Raw genomic sequence first — 25,597 nt, forward strand, 5'->3', positions numbered from 1 at the left:
TACCATGTCTACTTATAGGCCATTTTGTGACCAAACACTGTTTTGGTTATTACTAGGTTGTTATACCTAAAAATTGAAAAAGTCTATAGCCATTACTGTTTTCTTTTCCTACACCAAATTCACCTAGGCTAGGATACTATCTATCCCTATTTCTACCAACCTGGGTGTTAAAATCTCCTAGCAAAAACACCATATTTCTACCTGGTACCCTGTCTATTCGCTCCTGTAACTGTAAATAAAATTCATCTGAGTCACTAGTATCTCCGTCAGTTGGTTCAACAGAGGCATATACTACTATGACTGATACCCTGAACTTTTAATCATAAAATGAGCAATTAGTGTTCTATTATTAATACCTTCCCAGCCTAAACAAGACTTAGCAGCTTCCTTATTCATCATAAGCCCTGCTCCCTGTATATGTATACCATCCTTCCTGCCTAAGTAAACAAATTCTATGTCACCTAATTTCATGCTTCCTACCCCTGGGATATGAGTTTCTGAAACTCCTAATAAATCCAGTTCAAACCGTCTGAATTCGTCAGTCAAAATGTCGATACGATAGTCATTTTTTAACGTCGTAACATTCCAAGTTCCAAGTTTCATGTTCTTCAAATCTCTGAAATTTTGGCCTCAGGAAAAGCAATGATCCCGGAATACCAGTGCAGGACGGGGACCAGCTTATCTTCTCAAGTCTACACCGAAGCGCTTAAGCCGGCTTAGAACTGGACAGCAAGAAGTCCCTGGGGCCTCCAGTAAGTTGGAGGCTTTGTGCAATCCTGGGCCCATCTTGGTCACAAAATGGTTTTCAGCACTTGGCGATGCTTGTCTATCAACGAGAGTCGAAATCCTGCTCAGACAGTCCCAAGCCTATTACCTCCGACTCAATATATATTCACGCCTACAAGTATTATGCTATTACAAGGAGGCAGCTTATAGTAGATAAATTAGCTAGAAAGAGCACAGGGGCACAATTAATTTTCTTATTAAAACAAAGCTGGTTTAGCAAAACTTAAAAATAGGCTCAGGTGAGACGAGCTGCTATTACTTACTAAACCGACCAAAGTGTTTCAGGGGTAGTCTCAATTCTCAAACTCTATGTTCAATTAAATACAAATACTCATTATCTTGATGCTGGTAGTAAACCACTACCCAATAATTTAATGGTCAATTGAACAAATCACAGCAAAATGTTTATCTTTCCACTCATTTGTCCATATCTCTTTTTTAAACTTTAAAATTACAAGACTGTTTTTTGTTGTATGTGATATAATTTTCTAAAGTTGATTTTTAAATTTGTGGGAAAAATTTAATTTTCACATGCAGACGTGGAGGTATTTCACTTGTATAAGCAGGATGAGATGAAATGAGAACAGGAAGATAATTTTTCAGTCTTTTTTTTTTGGACCGACTCTAGTTCCTATATTAGTTAGATGGTTCTTAATACTGACGGGCCCCAGACAGGACAGGCGTATTCGATTATGGGGCACATTAGGCAGAGGTATGCTCGAAGAAGACTGTGGGCGTTGCACCCAAAGCTACGCATTTTTGAAAGGGTTTGCAGAGATGTGTTGGCTTTAGAGGTCACACTACTATTATGGGTAGTAAAGGTGTAATCATGTGAGAAAACGACACCTAGTATTTTTACCTTATTCACAACAGGGAAAGGAACTCCAAGAGGGGCAAGGTCTCTCTTTAGCGGGTTCAGTCTAAGTATTTTTAACTTAGCAGAGTTAATAGTCAATTTCGTATCGGAGCACAGTGAACTTAGTAGATCAGAAGTGATTTCGGGGAATTGCTTGGCGGGGACAATCGTCAACAAATTTGTATTTTTCGTTATGTTCTACTAGTAAGTAGTTGATGATAGCAAGGAAAGTTATTCCTGCCAGTTTCGTCCCTTGTGGGACACCGAAGGTTATTTTACAAAAGTTGTTAATATTACTATCTGTTAGTAGTGATCAATAAAATACTCAAAGAAATTAGGCTTTCAATAGTTCTAGATATATCTTTTGGAAATGGGAGGATATAAAAGTAGCTTTTCAATGTTTCTTTCGGTAGTCACATTTTGGCCCTATTAGGCCCAAATTGTTTCTTTTTTCTTACTCGACAGCCTGAAACAACTAGACAATCTGCGGTGGGGTTATCTCTGTTTTTACTTAAAAAGGTGCTAGATTTAAGTTTTCTTTAGAATGAACTCTCTTGCAACGTTCTATGATCACAGATCGATAATCGCTGAAAAAAATGGATGTGCATCTGTAGCTAACCTTCTTCAAAAAAAGTACAATATATGTATTTCGAACGTAAAAAATTGTAAACTTCCTGCATAGGACCCGGAATATTCTATGATTGTGCTCCATATAGGGTTTTGCCACTATTTTTAAAGAGTTGGAATTTCAGTTTCCAAAAAAAGTAAGAGAGAGAGAGATAGAGAGATAGAGAGATAGAGAGATAGAGAGATAGAGAGATAGAGAGATAGAGAGATAGAGAGATAGAGAGATAGAGAGATAGAGAGAGAGAGAGAGAGAGAGAGAGGAGAGAGGAGAGAGAGAGAAGAGAGAGAGAGAGAGAGAGAGAGAGAGAGAGAGAGAGAGAGAGAAGAGAGAGAGAGAGAGAGAGAGAGATGAGGAGAGAGAGAGAGGAGAGAGAGAGAGAGAGAGAGAGAGAGAGAGAGAGAGAGAGAGAGAGAGAGAGAGAGAGAGAGATGAGAGAGAGAGGAGAGAGAGAGAGAGAGAGAGAGAGAGAGAGAGAGAGAGAGAGAGAGAGAGAGAGAGAGAGAGAGAGAGAGAATTTTAAAACCACTGAAAAATGAAATCCCTGTGGCCAACAGACATAATGACACCAATCAAGACAAGGAGTTGATATGCGCCAGCAAGCCGAAGCTGTGGCATCCAAAGCAGAAACAAATTATTTAGTCCTCCATAATACGAACTTCCAGTTCTACAATTGCATGAACCGGATATCGTCATACAACTATCAGTTGTATTTAAGTCGTAGAATAAATACTATTCTTGTTGTGATAATAAAAGATTTTTCTTTTTTAATTACAGGATGAAGAAGACAGTCTCGCTTTAGTTTTTCAACATGTGAAGCCTGAAGATGCGGGTATGTATACGTGTGTGGCAGCTACCACGAGTGGAAAAATTTCTTGCAGTGCAGAGCTAACAGTAGAGGGGGGAGTTTACCAATCTGCGGAGCCTATGGCCCCGGAGTTTACAGTGAACCTGGTCGATTCTGAAGTAAGCGTTGGTGGCTCTGCTATGTTGGAGCTTAAGCTTGGTGGATTTCCGAAACCGAAAGTTCAATGGTAATTTTCTCCTATACTTCAAATTTTCTTATTTCACAAAACTGATTTTATTAATGTCAAAATGTGCTGCCATATTAACAGCAATAAGGTACCACTGATGACTCAGCCTTTTTTCATCAAGGTAACAATCCCCATCTGTACGGCTAGTTTACCCAAAACCTACTCAGAATTTGTCTGAAATTGATTTTGGAATGTAGAATGATTGAACGATAGAATAGCTTCGAATGTAGAATTCGAAATGATTTCGAATGTAGAAACTGACTTGACGAAGTCTATACTTAAACCTGCCTAATTACATCCTCTAAGCAATATTAGCGTATCCCTAAGCAATATATCTGTTGATGCTTTTTCCCAATTAGCAGAGAAGTACATTGCAATTAATTTTTTTTCAACTTTGAAATTGTTTTCCTTATACATTTGCGTTTGCATCTGAATGCTCCATATAAAGTTGAAATGATTATATTTTATTTTCTTTTTTATTGCCATCTCGTAAAACATTCCTCGTAATGGTACTAAGCAAACGCTTTACTTTTGAAAATTAATAATTGCATCTTGTACAATCTACACTTGTAAAAAAAGTAAAACATTACTAAGCTAAAATAAACCATAAATTCGAGCAGTTTCTTATTTCTACTCCTCTCAGTGACGACCACTTGAAAAAAAATATTTCGCACCTTAGACGTCACCATTTTTTTTCTTTTTTTTATAGCAACCAAATCAGACACACTTCAAACCACTATATACTGCAAAAAACTATTTCATAAAAATGCCATTCCCGTAATAAAAGGCGTCATCCCACCATAAGAAGTCCTTCTGACCCTGACCTATCTCACCATGCCTTTCTCATTTTAGAGTTTTTTACCTGGCCTTTCTCATTTCAGAGTTTTTCATCTGGCCTTTCTCATTTCAGAGTTTTTTCACCTGGCCTTTCTCATTTCAGAGTTTTTCACCTGGCCTTTCTCATTTCAGAGTTTTTCCAAATGGAAGTCCGTCATACCTCTCAAACAAAAACTAGAAATATTTTTGTTCTTAAGAAGGAGAATAACAAAAAGTCATAATTATTTAAAAATCTAATCAAATGAATTTATAAAAACAACAAAACAAGAAAAAATAAAAATTTACCACCCACATTAACTCTTATTTACAAAAACGATACACACAATATACATAAAAAAAATTCGAAACTCAAAAACAGTTTTGATGATTACACAAATTTGAGCAGTTAGAATTAATCATATTTAACTTCAAGGGCCGTTCTGTATCCAATATAGTCATAGTCAGAACGTCTGAAATATTTATACATCATTTGCATAGTTTGCGTCACATCCTAGCTTTGCTCCGTCCTTGCATCTCTGGTTAAAACTAAATTAACAAAGAAAGAGCAGAGGCAATCTCACTTCCTTTATAGTACAGCCACACACGTGCGAGATAAAGCGTTGACTAATATACGTCAGATATTACATGAAGACGGATCCACAGAGAGTTTATTTACACTTTCTATTCTGAAATGCTCGCTTCAAAGCCATGCTACTGGCATGATAGCTAATGAAAACATGAACGCCAACAAAGCAGTTGAAGTCGGGAAAAAGATTTTTAACGGATTGGTAGGGAAATCTCTGAAAAACATTCGCTCAAATGGAAAGATCAGGCAGTCCTTATGACGGTAAGGCGAAAAAATGGGGGAAAAATTCACCCTTTGGGCCCTTTATCGCTGTTTCAGTGTCTCTTAACTATATCCAAAAGACTGAATATGCACGAAAAATCTTCATTTCAGCATGAAACTCCCTCCTACCATGCGTCGCTTTTTGATGATTCGGGAACGTTCCCAAAGCCACATAAACTAGAGCTAGCAAAAGCTATCCAACAACTTTCAGATATTGATACTAACGGGGTAGAACATAATCTAAATTGCACTTACATCATAGATGGGGGTGCTTTGCCTCACAGGATTCTCTGGGTAAAGAAAGAAACATATTCCGAGATTTTAGACCGATTCTGGAACTACATTTCGGCCAAATATCCAGACGTCACTATTCTCTTTGATAACTACGACTTCGCTGCTTCGACCAAAAGATATGACTCATCTTAAACGAAAACGTGTTAAGCGTGTATTATTTAGCCCACAAATGAGATTGACCCCCGAAATAGAGGATTTTTTTCGAGCAAAAAGAATAAGCCCGTTTCGTCAATGTAATTTCTTACATGTAGATAACACATGGTTTTTGATCTTGCAATGTCTTTGAGTGTTATCATCTCTAGAAACGTTACTCTCGTTTATCCACAATCAGTAATGTCGAATTTTTTCGATGTTCCAAAGAATTCCGATAGTGTCATTATTAGTACTTGTTTCGTAATTCTAATATCTATCTTTGTCAGCATTCAACACAACGGTTGCTTAATCATGTGCACACAATGTTGTGGAATGTTTCATCTTCACTTTTTAAAAATATGATGTAAGTGTTTATCCTTCCAGCACACAATTAATATTGATTAAAAACATACGATAAACCAACTACTATCAATGACCAGCCATAGACTACGAAGGGGGTGGCCGAATAAAACATTTGAAACATAATAAGGCAAATCAATGATATATTCTTATTGGAATAAAGGCGCGTACAACACTACATATATACAAACAAATTCATATGGTATAATGTAGTACTTCACAAGCTTTTATCATACTCAAACATATTCTAGTACTTTTCAGTTATAATAGTCAATTTCTTTATGCTCCACAGTTAATAACAAGAGTGTATATTCAAATAAAAAAAAAAAACACTTGATGATTTTTTTAAGCCAATAGCAAAAGAAATTTACTTGCGATATTTTTGAAATACGGAATAGAAATAGTAAACATATACCACTCGTGATTTTTTTGTTTTAGAAAAACATTTTTTTGGGACATTTTGTGGCATTTTTTTATTTATTATGTTTTAATGTAAATGATAGTAAAATTCTATTCTTGATGTCTTTTAGTATAATACATTTAAAATCTCACTTTCAATCAGCGAAGAAAACTTTTGATATGTTAGCCAGTTTCATTCAACTCGACTAAAAATTTATTCAGAGAATCCATGTGTTTACTGAATATTAAGTACGGCAATTTAGTCATAGAATTGTCATTGAAGTAGAGATTATGAAGTTTGTTCCGGCTGTAATATGCAAATGATATACCCCTTGTAGTATAGGCATTCTGGTTGTTAGGTAAACTGTTTGTGCAAGTTATGTATCGATGAGCCTTGTTACAGGGTTACTACTGAAAAAGAAAACAATAAAGCTTTGGGAACTACCGCTTAGACTTTTAATTTTCATTGGATTTAGCTCTCACACACATTTGCTTGGAAGTAACTAATCTCAAAAGCTGTACTTTGCCGCGAAGCGACTTAAACCTTTAAATTTTATATCGTAGGGGAGATTTCCAGTTATAAATTATCCCTAGTGCGATCTCGCAATTTGACAGTCTCTTATATTGGTAAAAAATTTGAACTATTCTCGGCAATACTAAAAAGTCACATCAGCTTAAACATGTTCCGAATTTGACAGGTACAAAAAGATGGGAAAGAAGCCTAAAAGATTCAGATAATTCTGAAGTTTGGAGCAACTACCGGGTTAAGGAACATAATTTGTTTAAATTCTCAGCCTAACACGATTCCGTAATGGAAAGCAGCTCTAACGTGGTACAGGAAAGGGGATGGCTTTTCCCGATCTGTGAACTATGTAATTGAATACCGTAAACTTCAGAAATTTCCATACTAAATCGGATTTCGTCAATGTTTCTGTCAGTAACCTCAGCAGGGCCTCTTAGAATGTCTTATTTATTTATTTCTTAGGACTATCTTATTTATTTTACTATAATTTTTAATTATAACATCATACTAATCGTGTATATATATTTCTCGCACTCAGTGTATTTGCCTTTGCATTCCATTTCCAGCGCTTTGTTTAGTTTATTTTCGTTTTTGTGACGGGTTTTATAATAAATAATATATTATTAATTTTTTTTTTAATGTTACAAATTGATAATTGTTCGGGGTTTAAATAGGATAAGAGCAAGAAAACCAGCATTCCTATTTAATTTATGATACAATTCTGTACAAAAATTGAATTGGAAGCACTCTTTGGTAAAATTTTCCTAAAGTTAATGTATATTTTGGCAAATTCGGACGCCCCTATTCTAAACCAGCAATGCTTGTTTGCGCTGAGATTCACGTTCGACCTTTGTGTCATAATTTTGCCGGTTTGGAAAAAAGTAATAATAATTACAGTGTGCATCAATGATTTCACCACTGAAATTCTATTTTATCTTCCCAAAGCTTTTTTAATTTTAATATTTGTTCCTGAAAAAAAAGAAAAAAGAACTGAGAGTGTATGTACTTTGTCACCCTTCGACTTGAAAGTTGGGCTTTTTAATATAATACTAGTAATAAGAAGACAAAAGAAAAAATTGAAAACAAAGTTTTTACACAAAGATTATGAAAAGGTTGAGAAAGAAAAGCAAATGGAAAAATCCTATGCATCTGAAATGCCTCCAATTCCCAAAAATGTTCCGAAAGTTCAACATGAATAAAAATACCCAATGTATGTCTTAAAACATAGTTTCGATTTCACCCAGATTTCGTAAAAATAGCTTGCTTTGCTATTTTACCTTCCTAAATGCAGCATTTTATCCACTCAATTTCCATTTGAGTGACTTCTTTAACTCATCTGTTAGGTTTTTTCCAGCCTCTAAGCTAATTCTTTCTAAGATTCTAGGTGATATTCTATCGTCCCAAAGCCTCTTCCGCTTCTGAAAGTCTCACTGGCGAATCCAGGGGGCCGGGTTTTTCTGATGTCCTCTTTCCCTGTTTTTTTTTTCTTTTTTTCATTCTTTTTTTTCTAGAATAAATTCGTCAATTTGGTCAATAATTGGTACCTTTGTCACAATGAGTGCCCCCCAGATTTTGCTCTAGATCCGTCCCTAGAAAGTCTTCGTGAAAGTTCAGAATATCCTTTCATTTATTGCTATGGATATCATTATACGTCGTTGTCTGCTTATGATTTCAACAGCTAGGACTATTTTTTTTTAACAACTTTTAAATTAGAGTTGAAAACGTTGACATGGTAAATTAGAAAAAAAGAAAGACAATTATCAATTAGACGACCCTTGACCGTAGGCATCAGAAAAGTTTCCTCACGCCAATGTCTGATTATTTAGTCGTTGGAGCCACGCGGCATGTAATACTTTCATTGAAAATCGCCCGGGTTAAAACACCGTCAGTATATATCTACCTAGCTGTTTCGTAGGGTGCCCTTCCTTCTTAAGGTAACTTTTCTGCACTGGTACCAAAACAACGAAGAATCGAGAAAGATACATTTCTTAGCTCTGTTTACCCTACATTTCCTTCCTCGCAAGTTATTCACTATTTGCCCAAGTTCCTTCCTTTGAGTTGCTTCGTCTTTACATCTTCTTATATAATTCTTCGCATAGATATACACGCCCATTACAGGTAGACAAAGTGTGTCATTTGTGTTTTTTGAACTTCTAATTCCTTTATCTTCGCAAAACCATTCTAATTTGTACAAAAGACTTCATTTAAGTAGAAATGAAAACTTTGAAATTGCCCAAGATAATTCTGTATTGTTTCCAAGTTTAATTCTTTAATTTCTTAGTTTTCATCTCATTGATGAAAACTACATGGATAACATTGGTGTAACCATGATCAAGACATACACATGGAATTATTATGAGGGGTCAGGGAAGAATAGAAAAAAAAATCAAAACTAGCTGTTCAAATAAACATGAGGAAACCGTAAAATCCAATATTTTATTCCGTAGATAGGATGTGAAGCATGTGTCTAAGGACCAAAGGTGAAAATTTATATTTAAAATGTAAGATCATTAATCACGTCCCATAAACAAAGATTGTATAAAGTTTTCTTAGGCTTGAAAAGTTTTATAATATTGGAATGTAAAATTATTTGAATGCTCAGTTTTAATCTTGAAGTTTTTTCCCAAAAGGGTCAGGCACCTCCTGGCAGACAACTGAATTCTTGGCAATATTTGCTTGATGCTTTGGTGAAATACCTTCAACGTGTATGAGCTGTATTTAAGTTTTTTTTCCAACAGTTTGTGGTAACGAACTGTAGTAAGGAGTGACCTGGCTTAATAGTAAACGAAACTCTAAAAAACGGAATTTTGATGCTATAAGATACATCAAAAGAATCGAATTTTTATGCTGATTTTAGATATATAAGTTTCATCAATTTAGGCTTTGTCATCAAAATTTACGAGCCTGAGAAAATTTGCCTTATTTTGGAATATAGGGGGAAACACCCCATAAAATCCATGGAATCTTAACAAAAATTACACCATCGCATTCAGCGTATCCGAGAACCCTATAGCAAAAATTTCAAGCTCCTATCTACAAAAATGTGGAATTTCGTGCTTTTTGCCAGGAGACAGATCACGGGTGCGTGTTTGTGTTTTTTTGTTGTTGTTGTTTGTTTTCTTCCCCAGGGGTCATCATATCGACCAAATGGTCCTAGAATGTTGCGAGAGGACTCATTCTAAAGGAAATACAGGTTCTAGTGCCCTTTTTAAGTGACCGAAAAAATTGGAGGGCACCTAGGCCCTCTCCAACGCTCATTTTTTTCTCAAAGTCAACGGATCACAATTTTGAGATAGCCATTTTGTTCTGCATAGTCGAAAATTAAAAGAAGTATGTCTTTGAGGATGACTTACTCTCCCACAGTCCCTGGGGGAGGGGCTGCAAGTTACAAACTTTGACCAGTGTTTACATACAGTAATGGTTATTGGGAAGTGTACAGACGTTTTCAGGGGGATTTTTTTGGTTTGGGAGTGGCTTTGAGGGGAGGGGGCTATGTGGGAGGATCTTTTCTTGGAGGAATATGTCATGGGGGAAGAGAAATTCAATGAAAAGGGCGCGGGATTTTCTAGCATTACTATAAAAAAAACAATGAAAAAAAATGAAAAAGTTAAAAACTTAAAACGAACAGAGATTATTACGCATATGAGGGGTTCTAAAAATAGTTTAGCATAAAGAGCGAGGCATTTAGGAGGAGATAAATACCTCGCTCTTTGTACTAATGTATTTTTAGTAATTTCAACTATTCATTCTACGGCCTTTCTGATTCAGGGGTTATTCTTAAAGAATTGGGACAAAACTTAAGATTTAGTATAAAGAGCGAGGTATTAACGAGGGGACAAACCCTCTCATATACATAATAAAAATATAAGAGATTAATAGTTTGTTACCTAAGTTAATTCTTAAGTTACGTATATTTTTTACTAATAAAAACGTTCGTTAAAAAATAAAAGTTGTAGTTGCCTTTTTAATTAACCGAAAAATTGGAGGGCAACTAGGCCTCCTTCCCCACCCCTTATTTCTCAAAATCGTCTGATCAAAACTAAGATAAATCCATTTAGCCAAAAAAAGAATTAATATGCAAATTTCATTTTAACAATTTATGTGCTGAGAGACAAAATCAAACATGCATTAATTCAAAAACGTTCAGAAATTAAATAAAAGAAACAATTTTTTTAACTGAAAGTAAGGAGCAACATTAAAACCTAAAACGAACAGAAATTACTCCGTATATGAAATGGGTTGTCCCCTCCACAATCCCTCGCTCTTTACGCTAAAGTTTGACTCTTTGCCACAATTCTACTTTTTAAAAAATTAAAAACTTTAACATTTGGGGAAGATGTTTGGGGCAGATGAAAATTTAAATTGTTCTATCGCTGTGGGTGAAACTGTAGGATTGAGGCAAATTATAAAAATGAATTTCTTGGCTTGGAAATTATGTTTACATATTTTAGGTTACATGTTATTTTTAGCTTTTCCTTGTCCAAAATAGATTCCTAGATGTGAGTCAGAATGTTTTTCATTTACGTCTATTAAATCCCAGAAAATGTCTGTAATGTTCTCCTTTTTCTCCAGCTATCATTTTTCAATTACCTTTTAGCTGAAATCATGCAGCCAAAGTGATTCGTTTACGTGAACATAATTTCTAAACTTAAAATCGAATTTTCACCAAAGATTATATCCAAACAGAATATCGTCCTATTCCTGCTAAGGACTGGTTTTTAGTTCTGAAAACCTATAGCCCATAAGGTATGGGACCAAGGGCATAGAAGGTAGTCCTACTACCACGTGTGGAAGCTAAAATTGTATATAAAAATGTAGTGTCTGTCCGTTACATTACCGTTATTACCGTTACACGAGCTCAAAAAATTCAGGCTCTTTTTAAATTTTATTAAATTGCTTAAAATTTAAAAATTTTTTGACAATGGATTAAAGCAATTCGAAAACCTTAAAACAAAAAACCAAAAGTTCGAAGTTTAGAAGAAATTGTTGAAGTTTGGAATACTTGCTGCTCAAACAAAATTTGTCAAAGTGTCAATTAATGTCAAAAAGAAATTATCCTAATGTGTTACCAAAAATTGAACACCAGCACGAAACACTGGAGCAACGCAAAACCAGGCTTGCGGCTCAAAGAGAAAGAGCCAGACTAAAAACTAAAAAAGAAAAAACTAAAAACTAAAAAACTAAAATATGACTAAAATAAAATTAAAAAAAAAAAAAAAAAAAAGAAAAAAAAAAACTGTAATAATAAATAAAAAAGGGAACACCAGAGCAACGCAAAACAAGGGTTGATGCTCAAAGAGAAAGGGACAGATTAGGAAAATCCTATTTACGTCATCAATTCGATCCAAAAATGACATAGCATTGCCGGGACCCAGAACACAAGGGACAACGAGAATCCATATTTAGAAGCCTGCTGCGTGCCATGCTGTGTCCCGCGGGGCCTGGAAGCAAAGCCGCCGGGACCAGCACTATCTGAGGTTAGAACACAAGGTACAATGAGAATCCATATATAGAGGCCTGCCGCGTCCCATGTTAGGGCCCAGCTGCGAAGCCGCCGGGACTCAGCTAGTATATACATAAATATAAGATATAGTATCTTATATAAATATAAGATATAAGCTTTTCTTTGCGATTAGTTTCTGAACAGCAAACATCTTCCAATGTTTTTGTTTTCATAAGATTCCTCGGTGTGAGACCTAGGAGGATACTTTTTCCTCAAGTAAAGTCTGAAATGTTATATTCGATTTCACCACCGATATTCGCCTGTATTTATTTCACGATTTAAAGAAAAATTGAAAAGTTCAAAACAAATTTAAAAACTTTTATAAGGAAACCTGTCCATAACCTATTTAACTTGAAAGGCAATTGCAAAAATATATTCTTCTTTCCTTCTTGTAGGCAATTTGGTATACTTTAAGCCAGTTCAGTTACACTTTAAAGCATACCTCGAAAGAATAGAGAGTAAGAACTCCAATAGTAGAGAGCAAGCTCAAACGTAGAGATCTGCTGCATAGTAATACCACTATATATATATATATATATATATATATATATATATATATATATATATATATATATATATATATATATATATATGTATATGTTTAAGTACAATCCTATATATCTAAAACTCACGCTTCTCCAATGTTCCAATCATGTAGAAAATATCAATTACCTTGACTGCTCTCAAACACACAAAAACAAATCAAATTAGGTAAAAATGGAAAAAGTTTACATATTTAAAGGACATTAATATATAATTAAGAATTAAGGATTTTTTTTCAATCCTCCCAAATCTTAATATCATATTCTCTCATCTTACACGTTATTGAGTGTTCTAGTCACATTTTTTAAACATTACTATTCTTTAACTCGTTGATCAAATTTTCCCTTAAAATTAAGAGTCTGCTCACACTTTGAGATTCTACCCTATCAAATCGTGTAATTACAATTAAGACATCTGCTGAACTTTGGTAATAAACAACTTTAGGACTTTTGGAATGCAAGTCACGAGGCGCTGTGACTACGAAGCACTGAAACAAGAGGCACCACTGAAGACAGACTCCAAGCTTTCTTTTGACTTAAATTGCACTAAGCTATCTTGCTGTTCGAGATGAAGTTCGATGGTGACAGGACCTTCTAAAGTTTTCTTTCAGCTTCCTGGCCGTAACCATTTGGGAATATCAAATAGAAAGGTCCTTTGCACACTCTTTGGCCTATTTTACGCTTCGGTACCGTTTTCCAGTTCCTCACTATCATGCTTTAGAATTTGAACAGATCGATAGTCGGAGTTAAGTTCATAAAACCTTTCATATTTCTTCTTTTTTTTTAGACAAACTTCGCACACAAGTTTTATTCTAGTTATAGTTCTGTTCCTTTGTTCTGCAAACATTTTCATGTACTAATGATCTAAATAAAGAAACTAGTGCTCCAAGCGGCCTTTTCGGTTCAGATGCAGAATAAAGTAAGTAAGGAAGCAAGACGGCACTACACTCTTAAGGTCCAAACCGGCAGTGCTGATATCCGTTTCATGGCCCTTCAGCCAGGAAGTGAAATGGGGGACTGGGGACCAACCTTCCCCGAATTTCTCCAGGTACCCATTTAGAGCTGGGTCGACAATGGCTGAGCTTACAGAGTCACGCCACTGACCCCTGTCCCAAAATAAATAACTGGTCAAAACTGTGATTGAACCCGTGCCCTTTGGACAAGGAATTCCCACACCAGCGTGCCAACCACTTAGCCAGGGATCTTTAGAGGGGATTCAGCAGTTAAATGGAGCTAGAATCTTCGACCTTGCCTTATATGAGAAGGTAGCTTAGATCATGCTTTTTAAATAAGAAATTGATTGTTTTAGGTTCCGTGGTGGGGACGAGGTCAAAGCCGGTGGAAGATACCGTTTTTTATTTGAAGATGATGAAAGTATAGCCCTCATTATCAAGGGAGTTTCAACTGATGACGCTGGCCTGTATACAGTTATTGCTACTAATGAGCTAGGCGAAGCGAAAACGGAAGGCAATTTGTATGTGAAGGCTCCTCCAAAATTCAAGAAAAAAATGTCAGATATGTCTTGCATGACTGACCAGCCATTTAGGGTGGATATTGAAGTTGAAGGCTCTCCTGCTCCTCAAGTACAATGGTAATTTCTTCTTTTTTTTCAGCTGAAAAGGTAAACATTTTCTTATTTGAGCAGTTAGAGTTAAATTGTAGCTAATTCATAGGGCAACTTAAATTCAAGGGAATGAATTGTGTCTTAGATTTGTCTATATATGCCATTGATATGGGAGTAAAGGAGGCAAAATTGAAAGGGGGAAGCTATGCATGTATGAGCGAAATAATACACATCCTCTTAGTCAGCTGATGGTTGAAATTTGCGAGAAATAAGCATACCAATCATGGACATGTATGCGTAAAATACACAACCTCTTGGTAAAGACCCCCTGAACATAGTTTATAATTGAATTACTTTGTTTAGCTGATGTTGAAAAAGTCAAATCTTTATTACAGGGCATCTTCGGACCTAAATGTATGCACCCTTCCAATTTTAAAAAGGAAAACATATCCACCCTTTTGCAAATATACATTTAAAATATTTTTGAAGTATAAGGACTAATTGCAGAAGCTAAGGCCCTTGCACCTGGGGTCAAACGGACCCTTATTGATTTATTTTTTCGGCCCTTTCATCGTGTTTTTTGGTTTGTAATTGTTGCATTTTTTTCTGACATTTAGTGACTTTTTTTTATTTATTTTGCTTTAATGTAAATGATAATAAAACTCTATTCTTGATGACTTTTAGTATAATACATTTAAAATCCCACTTTGCATTCAATGTGGATGTATACAAAGATCCTTTATCCAAATATACATTTAAAATGTTTTTGAAGTATAAGGACTAATTGTAGAAGCTGGGGCCCTTGCACCTGGGGTCAAACAGACCCTTGGTAGAGTTATTTTTTCGACCCCTTTATCGTGTTGTTTGTAATTGTTGCGTTATTTTCTATTCAATGCCATTTGGGGCTTCAGGGGTGGTCAGATGTAAAACGAATAGTTCCTTGGCATCTGATTAGTGTCGTCTCTTAGAAAGGGTACTATTATTTTTAATTTCAGATTGAATAAGCTTTCCTCTAACTTTCTTATGTGGATCTGTTGTATTTCATGACTTTAAATTTGAAAGCATGGAATACACATCGGTCTTTACTGAGTGACAACTATTGTGTTGACTAGCATTTGAATTTAGATGATTTATCATGGAGCTCTAGAGATTAATTTTTTATTCAGAAAAGAAAAGGTAATCAAAACAATGAGTATCTACTTTAACTCTGATGCGTTCAGTAATGTATTTACATAAGCGCCTAAAAATATTCCGGACTTTGCAAGTATTCATTAATGAACTAAAAATTGGTCATACCATAGAGATGTCCAATCTCTTTAAAAATATGTAAACTGGTTAAAGGTTGGGGACTGTAACGAAACAAGTATAATAATATACAATTATAGGTATAAGGATGGGAAGCAAATTTCATCATCCGAAAAAATTCGTTTTGTTCAAGAGAAGTCTGAAACTTACAGCTTAATAATAGAAGAGGTATCTTTTGAGGACTCGGGATCCTACAGTGTTGTTGCTTCAAATGCAATGGGCCAAATGTCAGAATTTTTCGCCATAGATGCTTTAGCCCCACCCAGGTTTTTGAAGCGTATGAAGGAGCTCTTTGAAGGTGAAATTGGACAAGACGTTACACTAGAAGTAAGTATTCTGGATGTTGTTGGACTAGTAGTTCTATTGTATAAACAATGGATATAAAAGTGTGGATTTGTTTTTCGACAAACCTGCATGCGCATGCTCACATATAAATGCGCATGCAAACCTTAATGCCCAAGGGAGTTCGTACTGGTATTCATACCGCCTTACATGCTCATATCTTCTTTAACTTATTAATTAAATTATAACTCAATACTACCGTTGCCCTGGTCTCCTCAAACTACCGAGATTGACAGGATTTCCTCTAGAAATAGTAATAGTTCCAAAAGATTGAACTATTTTTACGCTTCTTTGACACCCCCCTCCATGTTAAAATTTTTAGTGGTGAAACTGTGAAAACTTATTTTAATTAACACCCTATCAAAAATTATCAGCTAGAAAATAACTAGCAACTTATGAAAATGCCATCTGGGCGGATCTAGAGCAAATTCTTGAAGGGGAAACGTGACAAGGGCACCAATAAGCAATATCTTTGGGGGCTAATGTGACAATGGGTGCCAATAATTGACCTAATTGACAAATTTTTTTTTTTTTTAAGAGTGGAAAACAGAAAAAGAAACAAGGAATGAGGGCACCAGAAAAACCTTGGGGGCCCTGGGTCCCCCTAGCCTCCGTAGATCTGCCACTGCTTCCCATTTTGTTATTTTTTACTTAGAAATAACCGTTAATGGGCTTATATGTAGATGACTGTCTCAATAATTAAAAAAGAAACATTTTTGTGGTTGGAAAGCTAGTGCAAAAGGTGTAATCGGAATATTGATGCTGAAAATTCTCACTTCCTGGAGTTTATAATAACTTGAAATATGAAGGTGTTTGTTTTGTTTTAAGATGACAAAGGATTAGAAAATGTTCTTATTTAATTACAAATAAGGCTTTTATACCCTGGCCAATGTTTCAAAAAATACTTTTTCGCATGCCGACCAATGGTCTGTGTTGCGCAGGTACCGATCTCCTGATTGAATGCCTTCGGTCGGTAGTGCAATGTGTGGTTGGGGGCAAATTATTCGAAGCTTCCCACATTTTCTCCCAAATTTCTCCAGGTACTCATTTAGAGCTGAGTCGACTCTGGTTGACCTTACGGGATCACACCATTGATCCTGTCGCAAATGAAATAACTTGTGACACCAGGATTCGAACCCCTGAACTCAGGATTTCAAGTCAGGAGCGCTAATGTTTCAAAATGAACTACCTAAATATTTTTGGCTGAATCATACTTACAAATTTTGATTTTCTAAAAGATGCGTCATAGATTTCAAGACCGATGTCACATGAGGCAAGTTTCCTTATAAAGCACCCTTGAGAATTTAATCTGTTTTGATTAGAAATACAACTTTGTGGATTTCAGATTCTTCTTCTTGAGAGTCTTCTCCAATTTTTCCACAAATATTTTGCAGGAGGTCCTTCGCTTACAAAATTGCATGCTCCAATGATTCCGCTCACAAATCCAATTAATTTACACTCTTATTGCTGTCCCCCCTTAAATTTAGCGATTATTTACAATGCGTGGCAAAAATTTTATGCATAAAAAGACAAAATTAGACTAAATACGAATTACTAGTTCACAAGTCCACACTTCGTTCAGCTTTTTAAAATCACACCTGGTAAATGTTAGTTAAGACCTGGCTAATTCAAAAAGATAATTGATCGGAGTAATTTATTAGTATTCAATTCATTATATTCTAAGTCCAGAGAATTGGTGAATTTTCAATTTTGTAGAAATTTAGAGATGTGCAAAAATACCAATTGTTTGTTCTTAGCCGATGCATCAATTCAGTATTTAGCCCCATCGCGTCTTTTTAGCAATTAAATAAAAAAAAACTAGTTTTTTTAACTGAAAGTAAGGAGCGACATTAAAACTTAAAACGAACAGAAATTACTCCGTATATGAAATGGGTTGTCCCCTCCGCAGTCCCTCGCACTTTACGCTAAAGTTTTTAATTATTTTAAAAAGTAGAATTGTGGCAAACAGTCAAAATTTAGCGTAAAGAGCGAGGAATTCCGGAGGGGACAACCCATTTCATATACGGAGTAATTTCTGTTAAGTTTTAATGTCGCTCCTTACTTTCAGTTAAAAAAACTAGTTTTTTTTATTTAATTTCTGAACGTTTTTGAATTAATGCATGTTTGATTTTGGCTCTCCGCACATAAATTATTGAAATGAAATTAGTATATTAATTTTTTTTTGGCTAAAACGTCTGTACACTTCCCAATAACCATTACTATATGTAAACACTCGTCAAAGTTTGTAACTTGCAGCCCCTCCCCCAGGAATTGTGGGGGAGTAAGTCATTCCCAAAGACATAGTTATTATGGTTTTCAATGCGGAACAAAATGGCTATCTTAAAATTTTAATCTGTTGACTTTTGGAAAAAAATTAGCGTGGGAGGGGGCCTATTTGCCCTCCAATTTTTTTATCACTTAAAAAGGCACTAGAACTTTTCATTTCCGTAAGAATGAGCCCTCTTGCGACACTCTAAGACCACCTGGTCGATACGATGACCCCTGGGGAAAAGAAAAAAACAACAACAAACAAACAAATAAACACGCACCCGTGATTTGTCTTCTGGCAAAAAATATGAAATTCCACATTTTTTTTAGATAGGAGCTTGAAATTTTTGCTATAGAGTTCTCTGATATGCCGAATACGATAGTGTGATTTTCGTTAAGATTCTATGACTTTTAGGGGATGTTTCCCCCTTTTTTCCAAAATAGGGCAAATTTTCTCAGGCTCGTAACTTTTGATGACAAAGACTAAATTAATTGGAACTTATATATTTAGAATCAGCGTGAAAATTCGATTCTTTTGATGTATCTTTTAGCATCAAAATTCCGTTTTTTAGAGTTCCGTTTACTATTGAGCCGGGTCGCCCCTTACTACAGTTCTTTACCACGAACTGTTTGAAAAGAAAATAATTCGGTATTTCGGGGCTTCTGACATTATTACTCCTTTGCGGAAGTTAGGCTCAAAATTGAAAAATGATTATATTTTTTCTCTGGGCCCCTTCCACCTCTTAGTTCGTTTATTTTCCCGTTAGTTTTCACCTGTTTTCGCTTTATAGTTGTGTTATCTCTTAGCAGTTCTTTCGTTAGTTGAGTTATGGTTGTGGTATATATGTTTTATCGCTCGTATAGTTGTGTTATTTTCAAATTATACTCCATAATAGAGAGGCTCCGAACACCCAGCATTGTATATTAAGCTCTGAATTTGACGTTTTTTTCTAACGTGACCAGATTCGTCCTGCGCCCTTTTCATTGAATTTTTTTCCCCATGGCACATTTCTCCAAGGAAAGATCCTCCCACATAGCCCCCTCCCTCAACCCTACCCCCAAAACCAAAAAAATCCCCCTGAAAACGTCCGTACACTTCCCAATAACCATTATTATATGTAAAAACTGGTTGAAGTTTGTAACTTGCAGCCCCTCCCCCAGGAACTGTGGGGGAGTAAGTCACCCCCAAATACATAGTTATTATGATTTTCGACTATGCTGAACAAAATGGCTATCTCAAAATTTTGATCCGTTGACTTTGGGAAAAAAATGAGCGTGGGAGGGGGCCTAGATGCCCTCCAATTTTTTTGGTCACTTAAAAAGGGCACTAGAAATTTTCATTTCCGTTAGAATGAGCCCTCTTGCGAAATTCTAGGACCACTTGGTCGATACGATGACCCCTGGGGAAAAAAAACAACAAAAAAACAAAAAAAAAAACAAACAAATAAACACGCACCCGTGATTTGTCTTCTGGCAAAAAATGCAAAATTCCACATTTTTGTAGATAGGAGCTTGAAACTTCTACAGTAGGGTTCTCTGATACGCTGAATCTGATGGTGTCATTTTCGTTAAGATCCTACGACTTTTAGGGGGTGTTTCCCCCTATTTTCCTAAATAAGGCAAATTTTCCCAGGCTCGTAACTTTTGATGGGTAAGACTAAACTTGATGAAACTTATATATTTAAAATCAGCATTAAAATGCGATTCTTTTGATGTAGCTATTGATATCAAAATTCAATTTTTTAGAGTTTTGGTTACTATTGAGCCGGATCGCTCCTTACTACAGTTCGTTACCACGAACTGTTTGAAAAAGAGCCTCAAATCATTGGCTAAAGGCAAATAAAAGGATAAAAACAAAAAGACTAGAAGGTAAATGTAAAGATTAAAAAGATTAAAATTGGATAAAGATAGATTTAAAATCTATGTAATGCTTGCTTTATTGCTGCTTTACAACAGGCAAACACAGGGAACTCATTTGTCAAAAGGAAAAGTATCCATTTGCATAAATTCTAAATCAGTTTTTAGAGGATTGAACCTCATTACCTCGCACTTCATTTAATTGAGAGTGAGAGTTGCAATTTCACAATCGGTGTGAAACATACTAGTTTTATATCCAATTCTTCGAAAACTTACTGGTATAGTTTTTCTGGCTGTCATAAACTACATCCTTTGACCCTTCAAAGATACACGTAGAGTTGCGGAGAATTTATCCTTCTTTCTGAAACATGTACTCGAAGGAGACGTTGCTGTGCTGAACTTTGACCCTAAGATTACTAGTATGTTTCACACCGATTGTGAAATTGCAACTCTCACTCTCAATAAAATGAAGTGCGAGATAATGAGGTTCAATCCTCTAAAAACTGATTTAGAATTTATGCAAATGGGTACTTTTCCTTTTGACAAATGAGTTTCCTGTGTTTGCCTGTTGTAAAGCAGCAATATAAAAAAAGTAAAAAATTTCTGGTGACAATTTTTTTATTTCAATTATATTTAAAGCAATTCCTTAGGCTGAAAAAAAAGGAATAAGAAAATACAAGAAAAAATACGAGTTTTAACTGCCTAAAAATGAAAAATAGAAACCCAAGAAAAAAGACAATTACTTAAAACGATAACACTATAAAAAAAAAAAACATTTATATAAATGCTGAATTGCAATGACATTGTTTACTATTATGTAATGTTATATTATGTTATTATATTATGTTATTATGCTATGTTATTTTATTATTATAATATGATATTGTGTATTCTGGTTGTTTTTAATGTTTTTTGCGGGTTTTCAGCCTTCGTGTGCTAGTATTAGTTTTTCATATCTTTTTTTAAAGTTCTTTTCATCAAAGAGTCTTTTTTAAGGTCTAGAGGTCTTATTTCTTTTAAGTTTTTTTTTTTTACAATTTTTCTGGACATTTATTTTTCAGTCCAGAAAAAAAAAACACCATGCAAACCGTCCCAGAATGGATCCTATTCCATTGATCTCTAACTTAAAAATTTAGATCTTCTTGTGTTTTTCTTATTGAAGGAAAGATAATTTTAAAACAACATTAAGCTGAAGAATGAATTTTGTACCGTTATTGTAAACATGGACTTTGTATCATCGCTAGAATTTGTAGTAAAAATAAATATGAATGAAAGAACAAAAAGAGTGTAAAAACACTTATTGTGGTCTTTGACCCTAATGTATCCTATAATTTTGACCTATAATAAAGCAAAAATAAGGACAGAATTTGAATAAATAAATTTACAAAGAAATGGAGTATAATATGAGTTTTCTTCCTCTGAATCCGTAATAAAATTAAATTGAATCGCTCAATATATAATGATTTGTACCCCCTTACCTCAGAACTTGGGCGCTCCTGCAATTCTGAGGCCCCCTGGGCATCGATAGGAGTCTCTAGTCTTCTTGGCATTCCTCTGCAGCCAGCAAATCTTCGTGCTCGGGTTGCAGGAACGCATCAAAAGCGCAAAGATCTGAGTTGTGAAAGGAGCGTAGGGTTTTCCTAGGACGAACTCTTCCCTTTTATAATTTGCCACTGGAAGGTCACATCATAGGAATACCAAGAAAAATACCATTTTAATTTTAGTAAAATGTCCCAAACCTATTAACTTGAACTCATATGGTAAGCAGTACCAAAAAAATAAAGCATTGTGATAAAGTGGGACAGGACTATATTACCTTCAAATGGGCTCCAATTGAAACTACCCTGTGTCCAAAAACGCTACTTTTAGGGAGAGCTTTTTTAAGTTTTGAGGATTTTTTTCCAGTACTTCAAACAGGGGTTATAGGGGAACAACCGAACTGTAAAGTTTCTCTAGTAATATTTGGCTATGCAATTATGAAACTATCCTGAGTCCAACTTAAACAAGGAGTGGTTTCAATGTGTGATAGAAGCAACATTCCACAGAAGGATAAGAAAGAAAAATGTGAAATGGAAAACATTTAGTCGTGTGGTGCTAATTGGCACCAGTGACTGCAAATTCAGATTCAGCATAAAATTTCACACAAGGTAGACTATTAATCCATCTTTTTTCCTTTTTGGATGTAGGATAGTTTCAATCGAAGAGCATTTGGAGGTAGGATAGTTTCAATCGAAGCACATTAGGAGTTAGGATAGTTTCAGTCGAAGCACATTAGGAGTTAGGATAGTTTCAGTCGTAACCCACTTGGAGGTAGGATAGTTTCATTCCAGTGTTGCAATTGGTTTTATTGTTACTAGTATGAGGATCACTTCACAAAGACTATTTTCTCATTTCTTTTTCATTACCATAGGTAGAAGTTCAAGCAAACCCAAAGCCAGAGGTAAAATGGTTTCAAGGGGACACAGAAATAAAGCACGACGGAAAAAAGTACATAGTCGATGAAAAAGACTGTATTTACACCCTAACTGTGAAGAACCTTACTAGACGTGACTCTGGCAAATTCAAATGTAAGATTGAAAATCCACATGGTGGTGATGAAAGTGCAGCAAACGTCAAAGTTAAAGCATCGCCTGAGGTTACAAAGCCACTAGAGGGCATAGTAGTAAAAGAAGGGGATAAAAATGTAGCGTTTGAGATTAGCGTAAATGCTTACCCTGAGCCCACTGTTCGTTGGTTTATTGGTGAAATGGAGATCACTGAGGAAAAGAATCAGTTCAAAAAAGTTTATGAAGAGGGTGCTTATAAACTACTCATTGAGGGTAAGTCTGCATAGATACACCTTTGAATGCACAACTTTTCTTAGTAAACTCTGACTTTCCCTGTATTCCATTGTTGATCTTATCTTTCCTATGTTTTAAATAAGAATCTTTCTTTTTACTCTTCTTTAAGAAAACAAAGTTTTATTTCTATGACAAACAGTTAAATATAGTTTTTTTCTATTTAGTTTAATCTAATTTTATTTTAAAACCAGAATCATTTCCGTATAGAATGTATTTGAAGAAATTATGGATACTGTAGTCAAAATAATGAAAATATTTTATTGATTTAGCTCGCCGTCGACTTACCTCCGTAAAAAATTTAAATTGTTCTTATTACTATTCAAACGATCTCGATATTTTTCTTTCAGCGACCTTATTTCTCTTGTTTGTCTGGAATTCTCACCCCTCACATATGAGCTTGATTTTAAGGATTTACGAAAATATTCAAATGCTGTAAAAATATCGACTCATCTCAGATAATGCCCACTCAAGTCAGATAGCAAAACAAACAAGCCTAGTTAAAACAATATAAGATTAAAATTGTAAAGACTTGGTTTCTAAAGACAATATTTGTCACAACTATTACAATTCACATTGAAATTTGTCATAACTGTTACTATCACTTCAAATTCATCACAATTTTTTTTCAAGTCTCAGGACGAATCTTAGTCCAAAACAAATTCTAGCCTACACAAATTCTTGGTGATTTATGTATTCTAATGAGAACATAGAACAAGACCTTTCGAGTGAGTAGATTTTTTTCGCTTTTTCTTCTTTTTTTTCGTCTATTCTTTTTTGGTTATTATCATTTTTTTTTCATATTTGTTTTTAAGTTTATGAGAGATATTGGTCATAATTTGGCTGTTTACTTCTTTGTTTTTGTTTGTTTGTTAAGTGTTTTGTTTAATAAGTGTTGTTATATAGGTGGTCGCCCAACATCAAGTCCTTTCATCTTTGTCTTTGGGCAGCCACTTGGATAGATGATATGCGTTATAAAACTTTGTATTTAAAAGAATTGAACCGAATCAATGCTTCTCTGTGTGGTGCATATAATTCCGCAAGGCCTACTTTTTAATCTTTGTTAATGGGTCTATCATTTGTTTAAAACTACATTAACCATTTATCTGTATACTACTTACTCTTTATTCTCTTATGGTACATACCCGTACACTATATACCAAAGAATATTGTTAACTTGTAAGAGTGAAAACTGACACTAGTGCCAGAAAAAAAAATGAACACCACCATCTATCAATTGGTTTCCAGATACTTTAGTAAACTTCATAATTGTGTTCTTTTTCAGAACCTGAGATCACACATTTTTGTTCGCTACTGTGCTAATTTTGCCTAAATACAGATATTACTTTACTTTTTGCCTTTATTACATTACTTTTTACTTACTTACTAATATTTTTATTATATTACTTTATTACTTTTTGCCTTAATACAGATATTACTATCTGCTTTGTTAGTAGAGTAACAAAAATAACCGGAAACTCTAAATGCTGGATGACTATGGTTATTCTATTTTGACACTTAAACATACACCCACATTTGTAAGTTACCCATACTCTTCGCTATATGTTATACATACTCTATATACTATATATTTTGTATAGTATAAGCTATACAAACCCTACCCAGTTGATATTAAATTAAAACCCTACCCAGGGAATTCTCAAACCCATCAAGTCTCCCTGTCGCGATTCCCCAACCGGTTTGTTTTTCCTATACTTTTAGTTACTAATGCTGAAAGTCTTAATTTTGAAAAACTTACTGAACTCGAGGTGGTTTCAGAATCAAATTTGATAGATATTATAGCTGTTACTGAAGTTCAATCCCATGATCCAGGGTCCCTACGCCTGACAAATTATTCAGGGTTTATTAAACTCCGTCCTTCAGACCACCCACTCGGGAAAAAAGGTGGTGGAGTTTTGTTTTTTACTAAGAGTCACCTTTACCCAAAGGCTATTCAAGTCCCTAACTTATCCGAGTATGATGGAATCCTCTGGCTAAGTGTTAGACCCAAAGTACTCCCTCGTCCATTTAGTATTATTGCAATAGCTGTTTTCTATTACTCCCCAAATCAAAATATCGATTCAAAACGTAATTTCCTCCAGCAATTACAGGCAGGTGCTGATTTTGTTATTTCTAAGTACCCCAATGCTGGCCTTTTTTTAGTTGGCGATGCCAACGACCTTAAAATGGATTCTTTTTGTGCTTCACTTAAAGTAAAGCAAATTGTTAAAACACCGACGACTCGGGGTAATACCTCTCTTGATGTTATTTTAACTAATATGTACAATTTTTACAGCCATCCCTCAACTTTTCCCCCATTAGGTGGGAGTTATCATCTTTCCATTCTTTTGTCCCCCTCCTCAAATTTTAGGCATACTTTCTCAATAGCTTACAGCACTTACCGCCCTCTTCAAAATTCTGGTCTTCTTTCTTTCGGTATGTGGCTGAGTACTGAAGATTGGTCTGACATTTATAGTTTACAAAACCTTGATGAGAAAACAGCCACATTTCATAAAAAGCTAATTGATAAATATAAAATTTGTTTCCCAGAAAAAAGGTTTAAGAGGTGCTCAAGTGATAAACCCTTTATTAATCAAACAATAAAAACACTAATTAGAACCAAACTGAAGCTGTTAAAAAATGGTAAACTCGATAAAGCCAATATACTAAGAAAATCAATTAAAAGAGAAATTCGTAAATTGGCACG

At 35.0% G+C, this 25,597-nt stretch overlaps 1 protein-coding gene across 1 annotated transcript in view; it reads left to right on the forward strand.

Annotated features, from left to right (window-relative positions):
* The window catches only part of LOC136028107 (obscurin-like), a 201,845-nt gene that overhangs the window by 31,558 nt on the left and 144,690 nt on the right, over positions 1-25,597 (forward strand). Inside the window, 4 exon segments of the mRNA XM_065705734.1 lie at positions 3,045-3,301; positions 14,027-14,308; positions 15,667-15,913; positions 22,464-22,872. Coding sequence (XP_065561806.1) covers positions 3,045-3,301; positions 14,027-14,308; positions 15,667-15,913; positions 22,464-22,872 — 1,195 coding nt within the window.

Source organism: Artemia franciscana, chromosome 6, assembly GCF_032884065.1.
Source record: "Artemia franciscana chromosome 6, ASM3288406v1, whole genome shotgun sequence".
Classification (NCBI taxonomy): domain Eukaryota; kingdom Metazoa; phylum Arthropoda; class Branchiopoda; order Anostraca; family Artemiidae; genus Artemia; species Artemia franciscana.